This window comes from Schistocerca gregaria, chromosome 1, assembly GCF_023897955.1.
Source record: "Schistocerca gregaria isolate iqSchGreg1 chromosome 1, iqSchGreg1.2, whole genome shotgun sequence".
Taxonomy (NCBI): Eukaryota; Metazoa; Arthropoda; class Insecta; order Orthoptera; family Acrididae; genus Schistocerca; species Schistocerca gregaria.
Genome location: NC_064920.1, coordinates 1,100,717,860 through 1,100,742,170, shown reverse-complemented (window position 1 = coordinate 1,100,742,170; position 24,311 = coordinate 1,100,717,860). Strand labels below are relative to the sequence as shown.

The 24,311-nt window shown below is 45.2% G+C and overlaps 1 protein-coding gene across 2 annotated transcripts in view; it reads left to right on the top strand.

Annotated features, from left to right (window-relative positions):
* LOC126282405 (facilitated trehalose transporter Tret1-2 homolog) overlaps positions 1-24,311 on the top strand; it is a 235,273-nt gene that overhangs the window by 181,527 nt on the left and 29,435 nt on the right. For both annotated transcript variants that reach the window (XM_049982072.1, XM_049982065.1), the window contains exon 5: positions 21,868-21,998. In XM_049982072.1, the coding sequence (XP_049838029.1) occupies positions 21,868-21,998 (131 nt within the window). The remainder of the gene's footprint in view (positions 1-21,867; positions 21,999-24,311) is intronic.

Below are 24,311 nucleotides of genomic sequence, written 5' to 3'. Positions count from 1 at the left end.
GGTGTACACGTTATAAAGGATGGGAGAAAGTACACTTCCTTGTGGTAAGCCATTCTTCTGCAGTCGCCATCTACTGTTCTTACCATTTAGGAAGACATAAAATCTTCGATTCTGCTACCAATAACCATCGTCAACCTAGAGCCCCCTGTGAGGTGATAATAATTTGCGCAATAGCTTTCTGTGGTTTACCGTGCGTATGCAGCAGTAAGATCTATGAAAGCTGCTCCAGTTATTAATTTTTTTTTCAAACCCGTCTTCTATATGTTGCGTTAGATTAAGTATTTGCCCACAACAAAATCTTCCTGGTCTGAAACCGGCATGTTCCTTTATGAGCTTTCCATCTATAGTTTCTGCCACCCGGTTGAGAATCATCCGCTGCAGTATCTTATAGAGATGGCATAGAAGTGACACTGGTCTGTAACTTTTGGGGTCCTTTATCTCATTGCCAGGTTTTAGTAAAGCCACCACTCTCGCCTGCCGCCATAGTTTTGGAATATTCAGCTCTTTAATACAGGTGTTCATCATTTGTAGTAGCCAGTTTTGAGCTTTGGGCCCAAACTGTTTTATCTGCTCCGTTCTAAGGTCATCAGTTCCAGCGGCCTTATTCAGTTTCATACTCTGAATGGCGTCTTCCAGTTCGGTTGCTGTGAATGAAGAACTCTTTTTGTTCTTGGGGTATAACTCTTTCCCTTTCTCTTTTGCCTTTGGTTTTCACATTCTTCAGAAGTTGGCTAGCAATCTGATTTGCTGTTACCCCGTTGTTCTTCTGCTGGTGGTCAGTTGGGTCCCCACTTAAGTTTTCCAGTAATTTCCATGCACGTCTGCTGTTTTGTTTCATGTTAAGATTCTCTACTAGTTTGCGCCACAGTGATCTCTTATCCTCAGCAATAGCCTGCATTAGTTTCTCCCCAGCCTCCATCGTATCTTCGGTGAAGGGGTCCTGAGTGAACAGCTTTTGGTACCTGTCAAGTAAGACCTTGCTGCTTCCGGTCAGACCCTGGATGTACTGGGTACGGCAACCCCTTTGGATGTTTTTCCTTGAGATCACTTTCACAAGATCGATAAATCTACCATACTCATCTGGTCGAGGAGGGATATACTCAATCTCTTCGTCCAATTGCTCTTTAAATTTCTGCCAGTCTGCCTTTTTGAAATTAAACCGTCTTCGCAAAGGCACCTCCTTTGGTTTAACCATGGCATTCACAGCACAAACGACGGGTCTGTGTTGTGTACTTGGGACAGGTTCTTCAACAAGCTTCATGCACTGTGCTGCCAACTTCCTACTCATAAAGATGTTGTCAGGATTATATCCCCTTCTCCATCTTCTGCTGTTGAACGATGCTGGCTGTTTTGGGTCATGAATGAGTTGTAGGTCGTTAGTGTCAGCCCAGGATTCAAGCTGTACACCATTCTCATCAGCAACACACCGTGAGGAAGGCGTCTTGCAACAGACGCCGAAACGTTGGAATTTTATAAATGACAATGCGGTCTCTAACCCAGAAGAATTTTATTGACATTGACAACGGCCGCGGAAGCCTACGGTTACATTCTCATCAGTCTCATTATATCCCCATGCTTCACCATGGCAGTTGAAATCGCCCATGACAAAATTAATATGGTCATTTGTAAAATTGTTTGGCTCATGGAAAACAAAGTCCACATCTGGTCGTTTGTAAACAGACGTCACAGAGAACTTCTGGGCGCGAATGGTAAGTACTTCAATGTTATTTACTTCTGTCATTGTGGCTGGAGTTACGTTGAGCCCGGGTCTGATGAAAATCGCACTCCCATACTTATCGTGAGGTCTTTCAATGGCCAAATCCATTCCTGCTATTTTAGGTCTGTGGCTGGTGGCTCCCCGGTGTGTTTCCTGCACCAACAATACGTCGCATTTATGCTTATAGCACATGTCTGCTAATAAAACACTCTTATGATTAGAGAATCCCTCGATATTTATCGAGATCGTCAGAAGGGGTGGTCTTGATAAAGGCCGTTGCATCTTGATGTTAATTTGGACTTTAACTTGATCTGGTGTTAGAAGGATCAGCCGGTGAAATCTTTCACCGTTTGCAGGGTACGCCCGATTGTGCCTGTATTCAGTCTTTAGGCTCACAATCTTCTAGGAGGCTCCTTCTTTGTACCCCAGCCGAATGATGATGGCACGTTAGCTCAGCGTGCTCGGTCAGAGTGTTAGCTTCCCTTTCTATTAAATAAACTGAGCGAACGGATGAACGAACAATGTGAACGGGTGTCGTCGGACATCCGCCCTGAACAAATTCACTGAACAACCCAGGACAATTTTTTTTTAAAAGTGGTTGGCGTTCAAGCCGTTGGATCGCTGCATCGAGTTCCGTTCGTCAGTTTTTTATTTTTATTTGCAACACACTCATTTTCTTTATTATTTATATTACAATTGATATAATGGGAAAAATACGTGTAATCGGATGAACTTTTATTAAATTTTCAATGTTATTTAGCAGTCTGCTAATTTTTTATTATCAGAAATAATATAATATTCATAATTCTCTGCTAGTAAACGACCAAACGCATAAAGTGATACTGAAAATGTATGCTTGTCCGTGTCTTCAAAACTGTTCGTATTTAACCGAAAGAGAACGAGAAATTGCTTCTCGGAAGACGGTATTAAAATACACTCGATACTGCGTAACCAATTAGCAGCGCCGATTTTTAAGGAAATACTGCGTTATGCATGGTTTGCTTCCAAACTATCGTCTTACACAGAGAGTTTTGAAAAAGATAACTAGGTCTGTTTTTTCCACAGCAAACGTCATAAGACCTTGCGTATGCGGAAACATAGCATTTATTCAATAGAGCTGGTGCCGTTTAACTTTATGTTTTCCATGTTTTTACGAAAAATACCATCCTGCAACTTGTAATGTCGAAAGCGGCGATTAATTGTACATCTTTCGAAAGCCGTCTGTGCTAGTCAAAACTCGGAGGTAACAAATCGTTTCGGGCTCCTTCCAGGTATAAGGGATTTCTCAAATCACGGACAAGCACACATCTTCAGTATGACTTTATGCATTTGATCGTTTACTAGTCGATAGTTATGAATATTACATTATTTGTGATAATAAAAATTATCAGACTGCCAAATAACATTGTAAATTTAATAAAATTTAATCCGATTAACGTATTATCCCTATTATATCAATTGTAATATAAATAATAAAGAAAATGACTGTTAAAAAAACTGACGAACGGAACTCGATCCAGCAGCCTGAACGCCAAACATGTTTTTTTTTTTTAAAAAAAAAGAAAAGTTTTGATTTACATTGTTCGTTGAATTTGTTCAGGGCGGACGTCCGATGACAGCCGTTCAGTTTGTTCGATAATCCGTTCGCTCAGTGTTTTTATTATAAAGGGTAGCTAACGCTCTGACCGAACTCGCTTTTTTTTCGTTTGTTGTTGATCGTTGTGTTTGGTCGTTGAGGACGGCACAAGGACATGCTTTCAAGTTCGTTTGTTGATCCTTTCACTCAGTTTTTTCATTACAGTGGCCAACCAGCTCGCTGACCGAACAGGCTGAGCCACACGCTGAGCTACCGTGCCGGCACAACTCAGATGCAGCCGCTTCATGGTTAAAATAGCCACGCACAGATATATATTCGACGACCGACATTATCTTGCGATTTTCTCAATAACGCTTGAGAAGTACGTGCTACTGCTTACACATTTTGTTGTCCCCATGGAGTGCTACGAGTGTACAAAGTTTGCAGTAAATCCGCGTTCCAAACGTCGTGGCCTCACCTTGTCAGTTAAAAGTACTGACCCTACGACTTCTCATAGAAGAGATTACATTAGATTAGTTTTTCGTTCCATAGATCCGTGCTGAGGAGATCCTCGTGGATGTGGAACATGTCGATTTTTTTTCATAAGCTGAAATAAAAAATACTAATAGTATGAATATATACACTCCTGGAAATTGAAATAAGAACACCGTGAATTCATTGTCCCAGGAAGGGGAAACTTTATTGACACATTCCTGGGGTCAGATACATCACATGATCACACTGACAGAACCACAGGCACATAGACACAGGCAACAGAGCATGCACAATGTCGGCACTAGTACAGCGTATATCCACCTTTCGCAGCAATGCAGGCTGCTATTCTCCCATGGAGACGATCATAGAGATCCTGGATGTAGTCCTGTGGAACGGCTTGCCATGCCATTTCCACCTGGCGCCTCAGTTGAACCAGCGTTCGTGCTGGACGTGCAGACCGCGTGAGACGACGCTTCATCCAGTCCCAAACATGCTCAATGGGGGACAGATCCGGAGATCTTGCTGGCCAGGGTAGTTGACTTACACCTTCTAGAGCACGTTGGGTGGCACGGGATACATGCGGACGTGCATTGTCCTGTTGGAACAGCAAGTTCCCTTGCCGGTCTAGGAATGGTAGAACGATGGGTTCGATGACGGTTTGGATGTACCGTGCACTATTCAGTATCCCCTCGACGATCACCAGAGGTGTACGGCCAGTGTAGGAGATTGCTCCCCACACCATGATGCCAGGTGTTGGCCCTGTGTGCCTCGGTTGTATGCAGTCCTGAGTGTGGCACTCACCTGCACGGCGCCAAACACGCATACGACCATCATTGGCACCAAGGCAGAAGCGACTCTCATCGCTGAAGACGACACGTCTCCATTCGTCCCTCCATTCACGCCTGTCGCGACACCACTGGAGGCGGGCTGCACGATGTTGGGGCGTGAGCGGAAGACGGCCTAACGGTGTGCGGGACCGTAGCCCAGCTTCATGGAGACGGTTGCGAATGGTCCTCGCCGATACCCCAGGAGCAAGAGTGTCCCTAATTTGCTGGGAAGTGGCGGTGCGGTCCCCTACGGCACTGCGTAGGATCCTACGGTCTTGGCGTGCATCCGTGCGTCGCTGCGGTCCGGTCCCAGGTCGACGGGCACGTGCACCTTCCGCCGACCACTGGCGACAACATCGATGTACTGTGGAGACCTCACGCCCCACGTGTTGAGCAATTCGGCGGTACGTCCACCCGGCCTCCCGCATGCCCACTATACGCCCTCGCTCCAAGTCCGTCAACTGCACATACGGTTCACGTCCACGCTGTCGCGGCATGCTACCAGTGTTAAAGACTGAGATGGAGCTCCGTATGCCACGGCAAACTGGCTGACACTGACGGCGGCGGTGCACAAATGCTGCGCAGCTAGCGCCATTCGACGACCAACACCGCGGTTCCTGGTGTGTCCGCTGCGCCGTGCGTGTGATCATTGCTTGTACAGCCCTCTCGCAGTGTCCGGAGCAAGTATGGTGGGTCTGACACACCGGTGTCAATGTGTTCTTTTTTCAATTTCCAGGAGTGTACATCACTTCTTTCTATTAAAAAATTCGTCAATGGATTAGAAGGAGTTGACCACTAGTAAGTCTTTCAGGCTATTTTAAAACTGATCTTTATTTGAAACTAAATTTTTTATGTTTGCTGGCGAGTTATTGAAGATGAGTGTACCTGAGTAGTGGACCCCTTTTTAACTAAATTAAGTCCTTGTGCAGATCATTTTCCTTCCTGGTATTGTATGTATGAACTGAGCTGTTTGTTGTAAACAGAGATATATTATTTAGGACACATTTAAAAAAAATGTTCAAACGTGTGTGAAATCTTACGGGACTTACCTGCTAAGGACATCAGTTCCTAAGCTTACACACTACTTAATCTAAATTATCCTAAGGACAAACACACGCCGGCCGCGGTGGCCGTGCGATTCTGGCGCTGCAGTCTGGAACAGAGGGGCTGCTACGGTCGCAGGTTCGAATCCTGCCTCGGGCATGGGTGTGTGTGATGTCCTTAGGTTAGTTAGGTTTAAGTAGTTCTAAGTTCTAGGAGACTTATGACCTAAGATGTTGAGTCCCATAGTGCTCAGAGCCATTTGACAAACACACACACCAATGCCCGAGGGAGGACTCGAACCTCCGCCGGGACCAGCCGCACAGTCCATGACTGCAGTGCCTTAGACAAATTTCGTTAACGAGTAAATATACTGAGAGGCAGTAGTTAGTATACCCAGTTCTTTGAAGAGGTTTCCACAGGACGTCCGTGAGTTTATTCCACAGATAATACGTATTACACGCTTTTGGACTCTGAAAACGTTTGTTTAACTTGAAGAGTTACCCCAAAATATTATACCATATGACATTATGGAATGAAAGTAGGCAAAGTATGAAACCTTTTTCATTTTTATGTCAGCTATGTCCGCTAACACTCGAATTGCAAATACAGATTTGTTAAGGCGTTTCTGCAGTTCTGTGGTGTGCTCCTCCCAACTGAATTTATTATCAAGTTGTAATCCCAGGAATTTAAGACTGTCTACCTCTTCTATCTGCTCTTCTTCATACTTTATGCATATGCTGGGTGGAAGCCTCTTACAGGTTTTGAATTGCTTATAGTGAGTCTTTCCAAAGTTTAATGTCAGTGAATTGGCTTTAAACCATTTATTAATATCCATGAAAATATCATTAGCAGATCTTTCTAGAACTACACATGACATAGTATTTATTGCAATACTTGTGTCATCTGCAAATAAAACGAACTCTGCTTCTGGCAGTGTAACTGATGAGAGATCATTAATGTACACAAGAAAAAGCAATGGCCCTAAGATGGATCCTTGTGGGACACCACATGTAATTTCTTCCCAGTTTGATGATGACTGATGACTTAATTCACTAGTCCCTTGTACTGACACCCTTTGTTTCTTGTTAATGAGGTATGACTTGAACCATTTTGCAGCACTGCCCATGACACGATAGAATTCTAATTTATTTAAAAGGATGTTGTGGTTCACACCATCAAAGCCTTTGACAAATCACAGAAATGCCTGCTGCTTGTAATTTTTTATTTAATGAATTAAGTACATTTTCACTGTAGGTGTGAAGAGCCTTCTCGATATCAGAACCCTTCAGAAATCCAAACTGTGTTCTTGATAATATGTTATTTGTGGTCAGATGACTGAGAAGCTTCTTGTACATTACTTTTTCGAAATTATTTGAGAATACTGACAAACCTGCCTTTATATCCAGAATGAGATTTTCACTCTGAGGGGAGTGTGTGCTGATTTGAAACTTCCTGGCAGATTGAAACTGTGTGCCGGACCGAGAGTCGAACTCGGTACGTTTGCTTTTTGCGGGCAAGTGCTCTACCATCTTTTTTTTTCTTTTTATTCCTTTTTTCCCTTTTTTCGATATTGTTCGTCGCGTGTGGTCTGGGCGAACGTCACTTGACATCCGTTCAAGTTGATCGTTGATTCCCTTACTCAGTCTTTTCGTTAGCCATTTGAGCCACTCAAGCACGACTCACGACCCGTCCTCACAGCTTCAACTCTGCCAGTACCTCCTACCTTTCAAACACCACAGAAGCTCTTCTGTAAACCTTGCAGAACGAGCACTCCTGGATGAAAGGACATTGCGGAGACATGGCTTACCCACTGCCTGGGTGATGTTTACAGAATGAAATTCTGTTTCATATCAGTGCACACTCCGGTGCAGAGTGAAAATCTCATTCTGGAAATATTCCCCAGGCTGTTGCTAAGCCATGTCTCCACAATATCCTTACTTCCAGGAATTCTAGTTCTGAAAGGTTCGCCGGAGAGCTTCTGTGAAGTTTGGAAGGTAGGAAGCGAGAGCCGGCCGATAGCTCAGCGTGTTCGGTCAGGGGGCTGCTTGCCCCCTAAAGGAAACAACGATCGACTTGGATGTCTTGTGGCGTCCGCCCAGACCAAACACAACGAACTATATCGAAAAATAAGAAGATGGCAGAGCACTTGCCCACGAAAGGAAAAGGTCTCGAGTTCGAGTCTCTGTCCGGCACACAGTTTTATTCTGCCAGGAAGTTTCATACGTTTATAGCAGTTGTAGAATTAGGGAAAGCTTTTGACTATATTGACTGGAGTACTCTCTTTGAAATTCTGAAAGTACCAGAAATAAAATAAATGAACGAAAGATTGTTTACAATTTGTGTAGAAACCAGACGGCAGTAATAAGAGTCGAGGGGCACAGAAGGGAAGCATTGGTTGAGGGAGTGAGACACGGTTGCAGCCTATCCCCGATGTTATTCAATCGGTATACTGTGCAACCAGTAAAGGAAACAAAAGAAAAATTTCGAGTAGGAATTTAAGTGCAGGGACAAGAAATAAAAACTTTGAGGTTTGCCGATGACATTGTAATTCTGTCGGAGACAGCAAAGGACTTGGAAGAGCAGTTCAACGGAATGGACAGTGTCTTGAAAGGAGGGTATAAGATGAATATCAACAAAAGCAAAACGAGGATAATGGAATGCAGTCGAATTAAATCTGGTGATGCTGAGGGAATCGGATTAGGAAACGAGACACTTAAAGTAGTAGCCTAAATGAGTTTTGTTATTTGGCCAGCAAAATAACTGACGACGGATGTCAAATGAAATACCTTTCAGCCGTCTTTCCAACCATATTTTATTTGGCAACCAGTTTCAGCGTTTTACAACGCAGTCTTCAGACCCCTGACCGACGTGTAGGAAGAATCTACCTCGGTTGTGATCCTAAAAGGGCCAGAAATACTGGTATTAGTAGTTTTTTGCTATAGTGATCACCTCAACCAACAATCGGCAGGTGATGGTTCCTACACGCGATTCTTCCTACACGTCGGTAAGGGGCCTGAAGTAAAACGCTGAAACTGGTTGCCAAATAAAATAAGGTTGGAAATTTGACGGCTGTAAGGTGTTTCATTTGACATCATCTATCGAACAGCCGAGTCCAGCAACCATCTAAAAAAAGATGGACATACAGAGATAATTGATGATGGTCGAAGTAGAGAGGATATAAAATGTAGACTGGGAATGGCATGATAAGCGTTTCTGAAGAAGTGAAATTTGTTAACATCTAGTATAGATTTAAGTGTCAGGAAGACCTTTCTGAAAGTATTTGTATGGAGTGTAGCCTTGTACAGAAGTGAGGCACGGACGATAAGAAGTTTGCACAAGAAGAGAATAGAGGTTTCAAAATGTGGTGCTACAGAAGAATGCTGGAGATTAGAAGGGTAGATCACATTACTGATGAGCACGTACGGATTACAATTGGGGAGAATAGTAATCTGTGGCTCAATTTGACTAGAAGAAGGGATCTGTCGGTAGGACACATTCTGAGGCACCAAGGGGTCACCAACTTAGTGCTGGAGGGGGGCCTGAGGGGTAAAAATCGTAGATGGAGACGAAGAAATAAATACAGTTAGCATATTCAGAAGGATGTAGGTCGCAGTAGGTACTTCGAGGTGAAGAGGCTTCCACAGGATAGAATAGCATGGAGAGCTGCAGCGAACAAGGCTTTGGACTGAAGAGTATAACAACAATTGTATTTAAATTTTTGGAATTTCACTTTTTATGTCTGAATCGTTATCATCATCTTGAACAGTTTCCAGCTCCAGTCTGCGTTTGTCTGGAACGTAAGCTTCGCCATCTAGTCCTGTTTTCCTACCATCTTTCTTTGTTGATTCTGTTCCAGACCTATCATGTTTTTTCGATACACTCCTCCAAATCCTTCAGCCATCTGTCCCTTGGTCTTCTTCTTGTTCGTTTCCTTCACATCTCCATTTCGTGTAGCTTCTTGGGAATCCTCTTGTCTTTCATTCCCTTTACGGGCCATACCATCTTAGCCTTGATGTTTCTATCCCGCTCTGTAAAGGTACCTCTTACGCTATTTCCGTTACCCTTTCATTTCTCATCCTGACTTTACTCATTGCTCCTAGGCTACTTCTGAGGAATTTCTTTTCACATGTCTGTAATATGCGTACACCGATTTTGTTCGTTATCCATGTTTCAGATGCATAGGTTAGTATTGGGATGTAGTAACTTCTTCGATGTTTTTTGGGACATCTTTGTTCCAAACCAGGCTCCTAATACTTCACGGGAATGTAGAGCTATGCCGGAAGTTTTCAGCCTCTGGCTCATTGTGGATTTATTTTAAAACCAATTGTAAAATTTCTACAGAAAAGACCAACAGACAAGGGAGCAAGCTAAGAAAACGTAGTAAAAGGAGTCAGTTATACATCAAATTTGGTTCAGAACTGCTCCAGGCGTCCCTGAGTTATATCTTTATATAATCTCTTTCCAGCCATATCCTTAGATGTATGTGCGCATGAGTGGTCTTACTCCCAAAGTAAATTTTTGCTCAGTTTGGCAGAAGTTGCTTCATGCATTACGGGAGTGCACCTATAAGTCGAATGAGTTTCCGGAGACTCTTTCTGCAGCAGGTGATTTACACTGCGTCTGTAAGTGCAGTAACGCAATCTGGTAAGCACACCTATCGTGCACGAACTCTAATTGGACAGGCGGCGCTCTGCTTTCAGCTTCCTTGTCACCTCGTTTTCACCCCCACCCCCTTCCCATTGCAGGAAGATGGTTCTTAAAAAATGGTTCAAATGGCTGTGGACACTATGGGACTTAACATCTGAGGTCATCAGTCCCCAAGAACTTAGAACTACTTAAATCTAAATAACCTTAGGACATCACACACATCCATGCCCAAGGCAGGATTCGCACCTGCGACCGTAGAGGTCGCGCGGTTCCAGACTGAAGCGCCTAGAACCGCTCGGCCACACTGGCCGGCGAAGATGGTTACTATCCCACATTACTGCACTGTCATCCAGTTCTCAGACAGGTTTGAAATTTCAAGTCCGTGGCTCACCGGGAAGTTAGTTTAATATCGACTGCAAAATATGTAGAATAGGCAAACAAAGAAGACAGCGACCTAATAAAAACGTGTTAAAAATGAAGCAACTGAGTGTGTAAATGGTGGATTGTACCATACTAGGTGTCCCATTGATTTTAAACACAGTAGATAACGTTCAGTCCAGAAGCAAAATAAAAAATGTATCGAGCAAATGTTTTCTAGCTACCAAGAAGAAAATTAACCAGTATGAATGACTTCTTCGCATCTTTATTCGCTTCGGAGAAATTAACAGCAGTATATCTTTTTAAATAGTTTCCTGTATTGGTTATTCGGTAATCCTCTTCCTCTCTGTTCAAAATTGTTTCACAGAACACCATTCACGTAATGAGTCTGTTAATATCGTGACAGAAAATCGACTATGACTCCTCTGAACTAGTAAAAAGTACAGGTAGCTGGTGTAACGCTAAGTCGTCCACTTGCTGGAGGGGAAACAAACGAAGAAGAATACGATGAGTTCTTTGGTACATATCTTCCACGAATATCGCGAGATGATGATGAGAACATTTCTTCGGACATCACCAAGGAAGACGTATTAGAAATCGTGTGCAGCTCCCCTGCTACGAAATCTCTTGCACCTGACGGACTACCCATTGAATACTATAAACGAGTTTTGACCCTAATAGGAGAAACGTTCACCGAAATTGTCAATGAAGTCTTACAGGGAAAGCCAGTGCCTGCAGTGTTCAAACAATGCAAAATCGTGTTGATCCCGAAGAACAGAGGTTGCAAAAAAATAAACAACCTATGGCCGATTTCGCTTTTAAATTCGGATTATAAAATTATAACTCGAGTAATTAACAAGCGCTTTACACCATGCACCGCTGACATTATAGGCCAACAGCAGACTTGTGCCTTTAGAAGGACGATTTTACAAACTGCGGCTTTGTATCGCGATGTCATTGCGCTAGCGCTGGCAAGTAACATAAAATGTGGACTGCTTTTCATAGACTTCAATAAGGCATTTGATCAAATTATTTTTATACCTGATAGAGACAATGCGCCGAATGGACTTCCTGCCAAAAACCATCGACGTCATCAAGAACATGGCAATGGGTGTTACTGCACGAATCTCCGTTAACTGTCAACTGACAAAACAAATTGAAATAAAATGGGGTGTTACCCAAGGAAGCCCCTTATCCACGTTCCTGTTCGTTATATCGCTGGAACCTTTCTTGAGACAGCTACAGCACAGGCTGACAGGCATTACCATTCAAGGAACAAAGACCGTGGTAAGTGCTTACGCGGAAGATGTAGGCGTAATCATCAGAGACCAAACAAATGTGACACAACTAGAGATGGTACTTGCAAAATACTGTTCCGCATCAGGTGCGTGAGTAAATGAAATCAAAAGTAAATTTCTAAATATAAGGCTGTTTGCTAACTTGCGCATTGAGTGGGCGAAACATGTTAATGGACACAAAGCTCTTGGAATGGCGCTGACAACTCCCCTTTTAAAAATGATAGCAATAAATTGGCGGGAGGTGGCAAGAAAAATCAAGGGAGCTTTGATTGAAAACCGTCAACGTAGCATAGACCAGTTCCAGAGAATACTGTTTACCAACGCGTATATTTTATCCAAGGCCTACTACATAGCACAGGTTCTCCCCATTCCATCAATGGTGGCGAAGACGATCATGTCCACCTTAGCAAAATTCTTGTAGAAAGGGGAATTGTTTCGAATGCTGGTGAAGACAGCAGTTTTGGATCCAAGCAATGGAAGAATGAGTCTAACCGACATCAAGTCCAAAGCGATGGCATTGTATGTCAAACAAACATGGAGCATAATGTGTAGTGATCCAGGATGCATTACAGCAAAACTATACGATATTGTCAGGCCAGAAAGTGTAGAGCCACCGATAAATATAAAAAAAATGAGTTTTAAGCTAAAACACATTATGGAGTATTATCTTGAACTAAGTTATCTCGGCAAAAAGCTTTTAAACTCCAAAAACGTTACAGCAAAGGCGATTTTAGCTGAAAAACGGCAACATGAAAGGAAAAATAACATACAAACTAAATATGCTGGGATAGCATGGAATGTGGTCTGGAAAAACATCAGTAGTGATGTTCTTTCGTCTGACGTGAGAACAGCGTGGTACAAGATAGTCAATAACATCATCAGCACTTATGAGCGTCTCTTTGCCATCGGTTTAAGTGACACCAACCTCTGCAGCAAATGTAATCTCGTAGATAGTGTGCCTCATCGTTACACATGTGGAGATCGGATTATCAACTGGAGGTGGACCAGGGAGAAAATTGCTCAAATAACAAGAACTTCGGCAAACAATGTACCGACTAACATTTTCTTCAGACCAGCGGAAAGTTACTACCCTCGGGCAAAAAATAACGCAGTGATTTGGTTAATGGGCAAATATACAAGTTATGTTTTTAACAATAGTGGGAGCGATAAACATATTGAATGCAAGATATATATGAAAAATGAATTCGAGAAAATACTTAAATATCAGAATCACAATAAGAAATATGGTAACGTGCTCCGAATTGTCTTCAACAGAATGAGTATAGGTTAGGAACTGGATTCCTAGTAGAGAGGGAATGGGTTGGGTCATGTTCCCGACCCTAACCTCACCTGCAAGTCACACATGAAAAATAAGTCAGTAGTACAGCAGATAGAAGAGTATGGCGATAAACATCCGGTGTCTGATATAAAGGAAGATCTTGAACTCACTATGGATGCGTTTAGAAGGCTGGAACTGACAATGGTAACAAGGCAGTGAAGGACTTTGCGATGTCGCTGTTCGGGACTGCTCTTCTGTCCACGTAATTTACCCTGGAAGGAACACACATCAAGGATTTACTGAATGGTTAATTTGGGTCTGGGAAATGATAATGCGGAACCTCAGGCTGCAGAAGAAGAAAATGTGCATGCTGAACAGCCACCAGTAGAAAGTGACAGTGAACGTTCTAAATTGTGCTACTGCAGAAGACTTATTCTTTGAATGCTGTAATTTATGACTGCAATTATCTGTCACCTTATTTATGTCATTTCATTGTAGCCATTTTTGTTACTGTTTTGTGGATTGAAAAAAAAAGCGTGTTCGGTCTGAGGGTTAGCTCCCCTCTGGAATAAAGAAAACTGAGTTAATGGATCAACGACGAACTTAAACGGATGTCTCACGACGTCCGCCCCGAGCAGATGCACCGAACGAGAACAAACAAAATAGAGATTTTTTTAAAAAATAGTAGTCAGCGTGACCGAATGTCAATCCTAAGGGCCCGGGTTCGATTCCCGGTTGGGTCGGAGATTTTCTCCGCTCAGGGACTGGGTGTTGTGTTGTCCTGATCATCATCATTTCATCCCCATCGACGCGCACGTCGAAAGACGTGCACGCGGCGCACGGTCTACCCGATGGGAGGCCCTAGTTACACGACATTTCTTTAGTACTAATGTTTTATTAAGGTTTATGTTATTTGTACCTCTCACTCAGTCATTCCACAGGGTTTCTATAACGCTTTCTGTTAATGTTCAGAGCTCTAAGGAATGTTCAGAAAAAACCATATCCACAGGACACGGACATCACTGTGTTCTGGAAAAATGATTAGCATTTAAGTCACCTCGGTTCAGCATGCAGTTTTGCCAAGCAGGCACAGGTTGGTTCCACCATGGGCCTTGTTAACTTGTTCCAAGCGTGATGGTATCGACGTTGATAAGGCGCGAATGGCGTCCTGTGGTACAGCCATCCATGCTGCATTTATCTGGCTCCAAAGTTCATCTGTGGCGGTTGGCATTGGGTCACAGCGCTACACCCGTCGTTTCACCATATCCCAAACATTTTCGATTGGCGACAAGTCTGGTGATCTGGCAGGCCAGGATGAAAGGCTGACGTCCTATGACACCAGGAAGGCACGTGTTCGTGCATTCTCTCACTGAGGAATGGAGTCTGGGGTGTTGTGCAGAAAAGGTATGGCTACGGGGCGCAGTATGTCATTCGCATAAGTCACACTGGTCACAGTGCCCTGGACACGTACCAACTGTGACTTGAGTTGGTGCTGCATGTGTGTGCGAATGCAGTCACTGTGATGCCACGCCCCATGTGTGGGGCGAACCAAAATGCGGCCATCATTTCCAAACAAACAGAACCTGGTTTCATCCAGTAACACTATCGATGCCATTCCTGTCCACAGTGACGTCGTTTCATACACCATTGCTGTCTACCATGTTTTTACATGCTCGTTAAAGAGAGGCGGAGAAGTGGACGAGCCGGCCGCTGTGACCGAGCGGTTCTAGGTGCTTCAGTCTGGAATGGCGCGACCGCTACGGTTCTAGTCGTGTCTCAGGCATGGATGTGTGTGATGTCTTTAGGTTAGTTGGGTTTAAATAGTTCTAAGTTGTAGGGGACTGATGACCTCAGCTGTTAAGTCCTTTAGTGCCCGGAGCCTTTTGAACCATTTGAAGTGGACGATGCATACATAACTCATGGCGTAATAAACGGTGACGGACTGTCATTCCTGACAGTAGGCTGTGTTACACTGTTGTGCTAAAGCCGAGAAGGAAGCAGATCTGTCCCACAGTGCCATTTGAGTGAGGTGTCGATCCTCTCAAGGCGTGGTCTGGGTGGTGCGACCTGACCCATCTCGTCGTGTTCTACGGCCTTCCGTGAACCATTCTGCATACACACGTTGCACTGCCGAAACACTTCGACCCACACGAGCAGCAGTTACTGGGGTAGATGTATCACATTCTCTCATACCAATAATGCGCCCTGTTTCAAACTCACGAATTTGACGGTGCTGTTCGCGCATAAGTCTGCGAGGCATCCTGCACGTTTGCTCAAGTAACAATGATTCGTTACCTTTGGTATACAGCGACGACGAGAGCGGCAGGCACATTTTACGTGTAGGTAGTGTTGTGTCTCGATATCGGTTTTGACCTTGAACATGGGTCAAATGCTTATCATTCCTGCTGAACATTGTAATGACCATGTCATGTGAATATGAACGCCCTGTCTCTAATCGTTCAAGGTGATCTGTTTCTTTCCTGGTGATGAGTGTCTAAACATTCATGGTGGTGTCTGATTGTTCTATATCGTGTCTCCCTACCACTTTCGCGCAACGACGCTCTGAGTGTGTCTTTTAGGGAATTAACTAGTTTGAACCTGGGACCTGTTGCTGGTAAGGAGACGCCAGACCACACATGACATGTAGAATTCAGAAGAGTTCAGTGAGACTAGCGATGATATAACCAAATACTAAATGATCTCAGCGTCAGCTCCACTGCACTCCCTGTAAAAGAATCTTAATGCTAACTAAATTTAGTGGAAAGGGTTCAAGGCTTTCCTATTTTTAGTTAGCTGGTAAAATAACGTCGAAAAAGCAGTTAAGTTTACCATTGGAAATTTAATTCTACTCACAAAACATCGTTTATAAAACTGCACTATTGATAAAAGGAAGTGTTTTAATACAGGATGGTAAAAACCAACTGCGTTCAACAAAAATGTGAACGAATATTCCCTAAATGGGTTTCCAAGTTCTACAATCGATCGAAGGATGACCTATGCCATATCACATCTATAATCTAGGTTTAAATTAAGTTTCACAAAAGAGAAAACTATCAAAATGGTCTACAGTGACCCTCAATTATCTTTAATTACTTATCTAACCTGTCGTAAATTACAGTGGCTGATGTGGCTTCTCAATAACTATAAAATAGAAAAATCATCGCGTTTCAGATCTTTACTTCAAGTGGCAAATGTGAACACCATGAGTTTTAATTAACGATCGACACTAGTATTACGCAAAAAGGGGGTGTAACAGATGAGACTTCTGCAGTTCTGAGTGAAGCCTTATGCGCTCAAAAATGCGGCATCGCGTGCGTTCATTACCTTGTCGGTGTTTAAGCAGCGTCAGGGCGGCAGCGGCCGGCGCAGCAGCCATCCAGCTCTCCGTCTCGGAACCAACTTTCCTCTAACTTCTCCTTACTACAATTTACAGAAGTTAGTTTAAAAAAAAACTATCTGGCTATGCTTTCATCTGACTAATCAGGGTCTCAATGTTAAACTTAAGCTCCGCCTACAAAAATTCTGTCTATCCAATGAGAAACGTTATACTTTTCGTGGTGGGGCAATGTTTTTAAAGTTTGCAACGTAACAGAGACGCTAAAAAGTCTCACGCTAAAACCTGCAGCTAGTGTGGTCCTTTTAGCGTTATCGTAAGATCTATACTGTTCTTCTGGAGGGCTCTATCTTTTAACATGGGCTGGGGGGTGGTCCTTGACGTACCTGAGACGAGAAAAAGTCTCACGCTAAAACTTGCTGGTGGTAGTGGCCCTTTTTGTGTTATCGTAAGGTCTATACTGTTTTTCTGGAGGGCTCTAGCTTTTAACATGGGCTGGGGGGTGGTCCTTTACGTAACAGAGACGCGAAAAAGCCTCACGCTAAAACGTGCGGGTTGTGTAGTCGTACAGGTAGGCTGGCGGCGTGGGTGTCCAGCCCCTCCTTTATCGTAGGGCCTTCTAGCTTAACACGGTTCTGCTCTCGGCTTCTGTCCTCGTTTCTCCCCTCGGAACTGCGTCTGCCTCACGGTGGGAAGGTACGACATGCATTTAGGCATTCTTGTGTTAGTCTGTGGTATTCCATTTGCTCACTCGTTACTCGTATTACTTTGGTTAATTTAATGTCACGATTTATTCGGAGCTATGTGACATACTACTGGATTTGCTTATCATGTCAGGGTTTTCATGGAAGGTGTTGGATTTGCCTGACACCTTACAAGTGTACTATCGGAGCAGCGACGCTGTTGATTGCGGTCTCATCCTCACTGCAGGTTACTTTATTACACGCATTTCGAGCCATTTGACTTGTGACAATAAGATCTGGTAGAGACCTCAAAACTGAAGAAGCGCAGATCAAAGCTACGGGACAACAGCTTCGTGTGTTTATTTTACAGCAGGCAGCACAGCGTTTTTCAGCGCTGGAATCAAGTCGTCTCGTGCGCGAGGAAAACCTGCCCGTAACGGTCGGTGAATCAGGCTCCTCACAGGAACGATAAGCGTAGCCGGTCTTTGTCTTGCGATAGGAGCTGCTTCTGAGCCGGTATCGTGCTCAGGTCACACTGAAAACAATACACAGGGACCATGTTAGACGATGCTCGCGCGTCACTCTGAAACGTGGTCCTAAAGGAAAGACAAGGGGACCGATGGCGATACGTCGCCTTAGAAGTTTTATTCAAACAAGACGCAGACTCAGGCGGAGAGAGGAAGTAACAAGGAATATCGAGCGCTAAAAGGGTGAGAGGCAGGTACAATACAGTGCAGATATCCGTGCTAATTTTCTTATCGTGAAAGAAAGTTACGAATTAACCACACAAAATTAAAATTGCAAAGTGATTGAGTGTGGTTGTTTTTCAGGATGAATTGTACTCACGAATTAACCACACAAAATTAAAATTGCAAAGTGATTGAGTGTGGTTGTTTTTCAGGATGAATTGTACTCACAAATTAACCACACAAAATTAAAATTGCAAAGTGATTGAGTGTGGTCGTTTTTCAGGATGAATTGTACTCACATTTGTCAGATTCGCACAGTTCCTCGTGGAGGAGAGTGTAGTATGTTAGGCTGCCTAAATATTTACCAGGCCCTATGCAGACGCTGTCTCATTCGAAGACATTCCTTTCACAGATGTTTGATGGATAAGAGCGCGTTCCCGCTACTCGGCAAATAAAAACACCCGTACTGACACTCTGCCAGCTAAGCCCATTCTCGCCGCTGTTGTCGGGTACCTGTTGTTGTTGTAGCTTTCAGGCCGAAGACCGTTTTAATGTAGGTCTCCACGCTACCCTATTCTGTACAAGCCTCTTCGTCTCCGAACATCTGACGCAAACTACATGCATTTGAAGCTGCTTATTGTATTCATCTCTTGGTCTCCCCTCTTTCCCACGTTTGTCGTACTGAAAATTCCTTGATGCTCATAATGTGTGCTACCAACCCTTCTTTCAGTCAAGCTTGCGATAAATTTCCTTTCTCCCCAGTTCTTTGCCGTACCTCCTCATCTGTAATTCGATCTACCCACACAATCTACATCATTCTTGGGTAGCACCTCATTTCAAAAGCATCTATTGTCTTCTTGTCTAAACTGATTATCGTCCACGTCCACTTCCATACAAGGCTACACTGCTGTGAAGGCTTTCAATGCCGACTTTCTAGCGTATAGATTTATACTGGATATTCAGAAATCCATCTTTTTCAGAAATGCTTTTCTTCATACTGCATGTGTGCGTTTTATATCTTCCCTACTTCACTCATCATCAATTATTTTGCTGCCCAAATAGCAAAAATCGTCTAAATTACTGTTTTTAGTGCCTCATTTCCTTCTTCAATGCCCTCAGCATCGCCTGATTTAATTCGACTACTTCCATTATTATGGCTCTCGATTTTCCACCATAACCGAGTCCATCAACATGAGGTAGCAAATATGAGGTAACCAAGGAGGTGGAAACGTGGGTTCTACTAAGTCAAGACTGCTTGGTAGCTACAACAGGAAAACACAATTAATTAGCAGGAGTACAAATTAAGAAAGTATTTATTACTTTGTTGTAGTCCATGATCTGTTGGTTGACAGTTATAGAAGACGCAACTAGAATAAGCGTCTGTAGAATAACATAATTTACAAGTCACAAATCTTGCAGTGACGAATTAATCTCTCGTAGTCTTGAATGTCGAATCCGGTGAATTTGAAGACTAACTTGGATCTGGGCTACAAAGACTTGATGGCAGCAATGACTGAGCTGCAGACGATGACTAACATCGGCGTGTCTAACCACTGAGCGCGGCTACGAACTGTAGACTGTCAAAACTGCCCTACATTCCTGTTACACCTGAAATGGCCTAGCGGCGCCTAGCGGCGAGCATAAGTACTGCGACTGGCTGTGTACTCTCTGGACAGCATAGCCGTTCTTCTGTTCCGTTTATCGAGAGAATCGCAGCATGCGGATCGATCGCTCAGGCGGCGGTGTGGTCGTATGACTGACGACATCACACATTATCCCTGTTTTATTTTTATTTCTGTATACATTACAATCTCTTTCGGAGGCACTGTCCATCCCGTCCAATACCACATCCAAGTCCCTATCCGTCTGTGACCTGCAATACCATCGCCAAGTCTCGTAGTTTTTATTTCTTCTACATAAACTTTATTTACCTCTCCAAAATTCTCGTTGATTTCCTTCGCAACTTGCCCACTCTACACACTGAACAACTTCGAGGATAGGCTATACCCCTGTCTCAACACATTCTCAACTATGGCTTCCCTTGGGCGTCGTTCGACTCGTACAACTGCTTTCTGCGTCCTCCTCTATTTTTCGTTGCTACCTTCAAAATTTAAAAAAAAGTATAAATGTGTGTTTGCCACTCTTCAAGTTATGTAAATTGAAGAAACAGTTGCCCGCCCGGTTGGCCGTGCGGTCTAACGCACGGCTTTCCGGGCGGGAAGGAGCGCCGGTCCCCGGCACGAATCCGCCCGGCTGATTTGTGTCGAGGTCCGGTGAGCCGGCCAGTCTGTGGATGGCTTTTAGGCGGTTTTCCATCTGCCTCGGCAAATGCGGGCTGGTTCCCCTTGTTCCGCCTCAGCTACACTATGTCGGCGATTGCTGCGCAAACAAGTTCTCCACGCACGCGTACACCACCATTACTCTACCACGCAAACATAGGGGTTTCACTCGTCTGGTGTGAGACGTTCCCTGGGGGAGTCCACTGGGGGCCGAACCGCACAGTAACCCTGGGTTCGGTGTGGGGCGGCGGAGGGGTGAAGTGGACTGCGGTAGTCGTCGTGGGGTTGTGGACCACTGCGGCTGCGGCGGGGACGGAGCCTCTCCGTCGTTTCTAGGTCCCCGGTTAACAAGACATAACATATGTAAGTTGAAGGTGGAGGAGGCAGAAAGGAAAGAAAACGGAAGGCACTATTGATGTCGGGACTTAACGCGGAATCAGCGGCGACGAGCGAAAATGTTTGCCGGACCAGGATTCGAACCCGGGACCACCTACTTACTAGATAGCTGCATCGACCACTGTGCCACCAGGGCACAGTATTTATCGCAGTTGCGAAGACTACCTCGGCACACCTCCCAGCCGTGCCACACTCTCACCTAGCGCCACCTACCCGTAGTCCGCGTCAATGTCCTCCGTGCTCGCTACTTGAGAGTTCAAGAGGAGGTCGCATGTAGCTGTCCATCCACTTTGAAGGTCATGGATTCATTGTCCATCGAGGCGACTCAGTTATATGAAAGCGTGGTCTCTGTTCACTCGGACATGTCCGAAAGATAAAACAACACGCAGAATCCGCAACTGTGGTAAATATGTAATTTGAAGAGGGGGGAGGGAGGAAAAGAATAGAAAGGAAAGGGATCGGCGAGGAGGCATGCCGAGATAGTCCATGCAACTGTGATAAACAATTGGTGCGGGTGGCACAGTGGTTAATGCAAACTGCCTACAAAGTAAGAGATCCATTGTTCTAATCTCGCTCTGGCACATATTTTCGTTCGTCGCCGCTGATTCCGCATCAAGTTCCAATGCAACTGACGTCAGTTGCCCCTTTTTTTCCTGCCCCTCCACCTCAATTTACATAATATGTATCACAGCTGCAGATTCCACATGGAGTCTGTCCTTCCGTACATGTCCGATAGAACATAACCATACATTCACATAATTCTTCAAGTTCGCTTTTAAGAGAAGACGTAGGCTCAGTATTCCCTCACGTTTACTTCGTTTCTCCAGACCTCGAATTGATCTTCCCCAAGGTCAGCCTCTACTAGCATTTCCATTTTTCTGTAAATTGTACCCGTCATTATTTTGCAAGCACGGCTTATTAAACTGATGGTTTGGTAGTATTCACATCTGTTAGCACCTGCCGTCTTACATTCTTCCGGAAATCTGAGGGTATTTCGCCTGTCTCACAGATCTTCCTCACTTTGTTAATTAAGAATTATATGACATTAAATGTATATGTATGTAGCCTTTTAGGGCATTCTACACATTCATCGAGATTTAAAGCAAGCGACCATTGACGTTTAGACGATGAAATCGAAATCAGCGTCGGTGATCTGCCAACATAGCACATACCTACCTACTGTGGGTGCAGAGTGCCTGAGACAGGGTTTTATGGTTTTGCGTAGGTGGCGACCCTGCTGCCTCCCCGGAGCCACCAATGGCGCTCACAGCGGTCAAGTCAGACGGCGGCGGCGTCAGCAGCGGCGTGTTCACCCTCAGTGACGAAACGCCGCCTCCATACAACGGCACGCACCAGGTACGCCACCTTTCCTGTCTATGCCACGGGTCCTACCGTTCCCTGTTTAGAAGTAAATGAAATTTCTGTTTCATTACGCCGAAATCCCGCGCTATCGCTTCCCTATCTACATGCGAGCTAGCGCCGTGGTCGGCCATAAAAACTGGTGTCCAGAACTTAAAACAAAGAAACAAGCACCGTCCAAACAGGCCTTGAAAGCCCAACGGATCCACCGGTCGCTATGTCATCGTCAGCCCTAAGGATGTACACTCCTGGAAATTGAAATAAGAACACCGTGAATTCATTGTCCCAGGAAGGGGAAACTTTATTGACACATTCCTGGGGTCAGATACATCACATGATCACACTGACAGAACCACAGGCATATAGACACAGGCAACAGAGCATGCACAATGTCGGCACTAGTACAGTGTATATCCACCTTTCGCAGCAATGCAGGCTGCTATTCTCCCATGGAGACGATCGTAAAGATGCTGGACGTAGTCCTGTGGAACGGCTTGCCATGCCATTTCCACCTGGCGCCTCAGTTGGACCAGCGTTCGTGCTGGACGTGCAGACCGCGTGAGACGACGCTTCATCCAGTCCCAAACATGCTCAATGGGGGACAGATCCGGAGATCTTGCTGGCCAGGGTAGTTGACTTACACCTTCTAGAGCACGTTGGGTGGCACGGGATACATGCGAACGTGCATTGTCCTGTTGGAACAGCAAGTTCCCTTGCCGGTCTAGGAATGGTAGAACGATGGTTTCGATGACGGTTTGGATGTACCGTGCACTATTCAGTGTCCCCTCGACGATCACCAGAGGTGTACGGCCAGTGTAGGAGATCGCTCCCCACACCATGATGCCGGGTGTTGGCCCTGTGTGCCTTGGTCGTATGCAGTCCTGATTGTGGCGCTCACCTGCACGGCGCCAAACACGCATACGACCATCATTGGCACCAAGGCAGAAGCGACTCTCATCGCTGAAGACGACACGTCTCCATTCGTCCCTCCATTCACGCCTGTCGCGACACCACTGGAGGCGGGCTGCACGATGTTGGGGCGTGAGCGAAAGACGGCCTAACGGTGTGCGGGACCGTAGCCCAGCTTCATGGAGACGGTTGCGAATGGTCCTCGCCGACACCAAAGGAGCAACAGTGTCCCTAATTTGCTGGGAAGTGGCGGTGCTGTCCCCTACGGCACTGCGTAGGATCCTACGGTCTTGGCGTGCATCCGTGCGTCGCTGCGGTCCGGTCCCAGGTCGACGGGCACGTGCACCTTCCGCCGACCACTGGCGACAACATCGATGTACTGTGGAGACCTCACGCCCCACGTGTTGAGCAATTCGGCGGTACGTCCACCCGGCCTCCCGTATGCCCACTATACGCCCTCGCTCAAAGTCCGTCAGCTGCACATACGGTTCACGTCCACGCTGTCGCGGCATGCTACCAGTGTTAAAGACTGCGATGGAGCTCCGTATGCCACGGCAAACTGGCTGACACTGACGGCGGCGGTGCACAAATGCTGCGCAGCTAGCGCCATTCGACGGCCAACACCGCGGTTCCTGGTGTGTCCGCTGTGCCGTGCGTGTGATCATTGCTTGTACAGCCCTCTCGCAGTGTCCGGAGCAAGTATGGTGGGTCTGACACACCGGTGTCAATGTGTTCTTTTTTCCATTTCCAGGAGTGTAGATACGGAGGGGCATGTGGTCAATACACCTCTCTCCCAGGCGTTGTCAGTTGTGGCGACCAGTGTCCCTACTTCTCAACCAAATAGCTTCTCAATTGACTTCACAAGGCCTAAGTGCACCCCACTTGCCAAAGCACTCGGCAGACAGAGACAGTGACCCAACTTGACACCACTTCTGTCACCAGACTGGAACCAATATTACCACGGCCGCGGTGGCCGAGCGCTTGTCAGCGCTTCAGTCCGGAACCGCGCGACTGCTACGGTCGCAGGTTCGAATCCTGCCTGGGGCATGGATGTGTGTGATGTCCTTAGGTTAGTTAGGTTTAAGTAGTTCCAAGTTCTAGGGGACTGATGACCTCAGATGTTAAGTCCCATAGTGCTCAGAGCCATTTGAACGACTGCGGCAAGGTCGATGGCGTGCAGAACTTAAGGGCGAAAGTAGCTTTTGCATGATGTGTCATTGCCAAGTAACATAGCTCGATGAAGCTTGGACCATACATACAAAGAACTGCTACAGTGTAGTACAGAAGGCAACTGAAAGAAATACACAATGAGATGAACAGAAATTACACTTTTATTCAAAGACAGTAATTACACAGAAGTCACTGCGATTAGTTATAGTTCCCTGGATATTACAACAGACT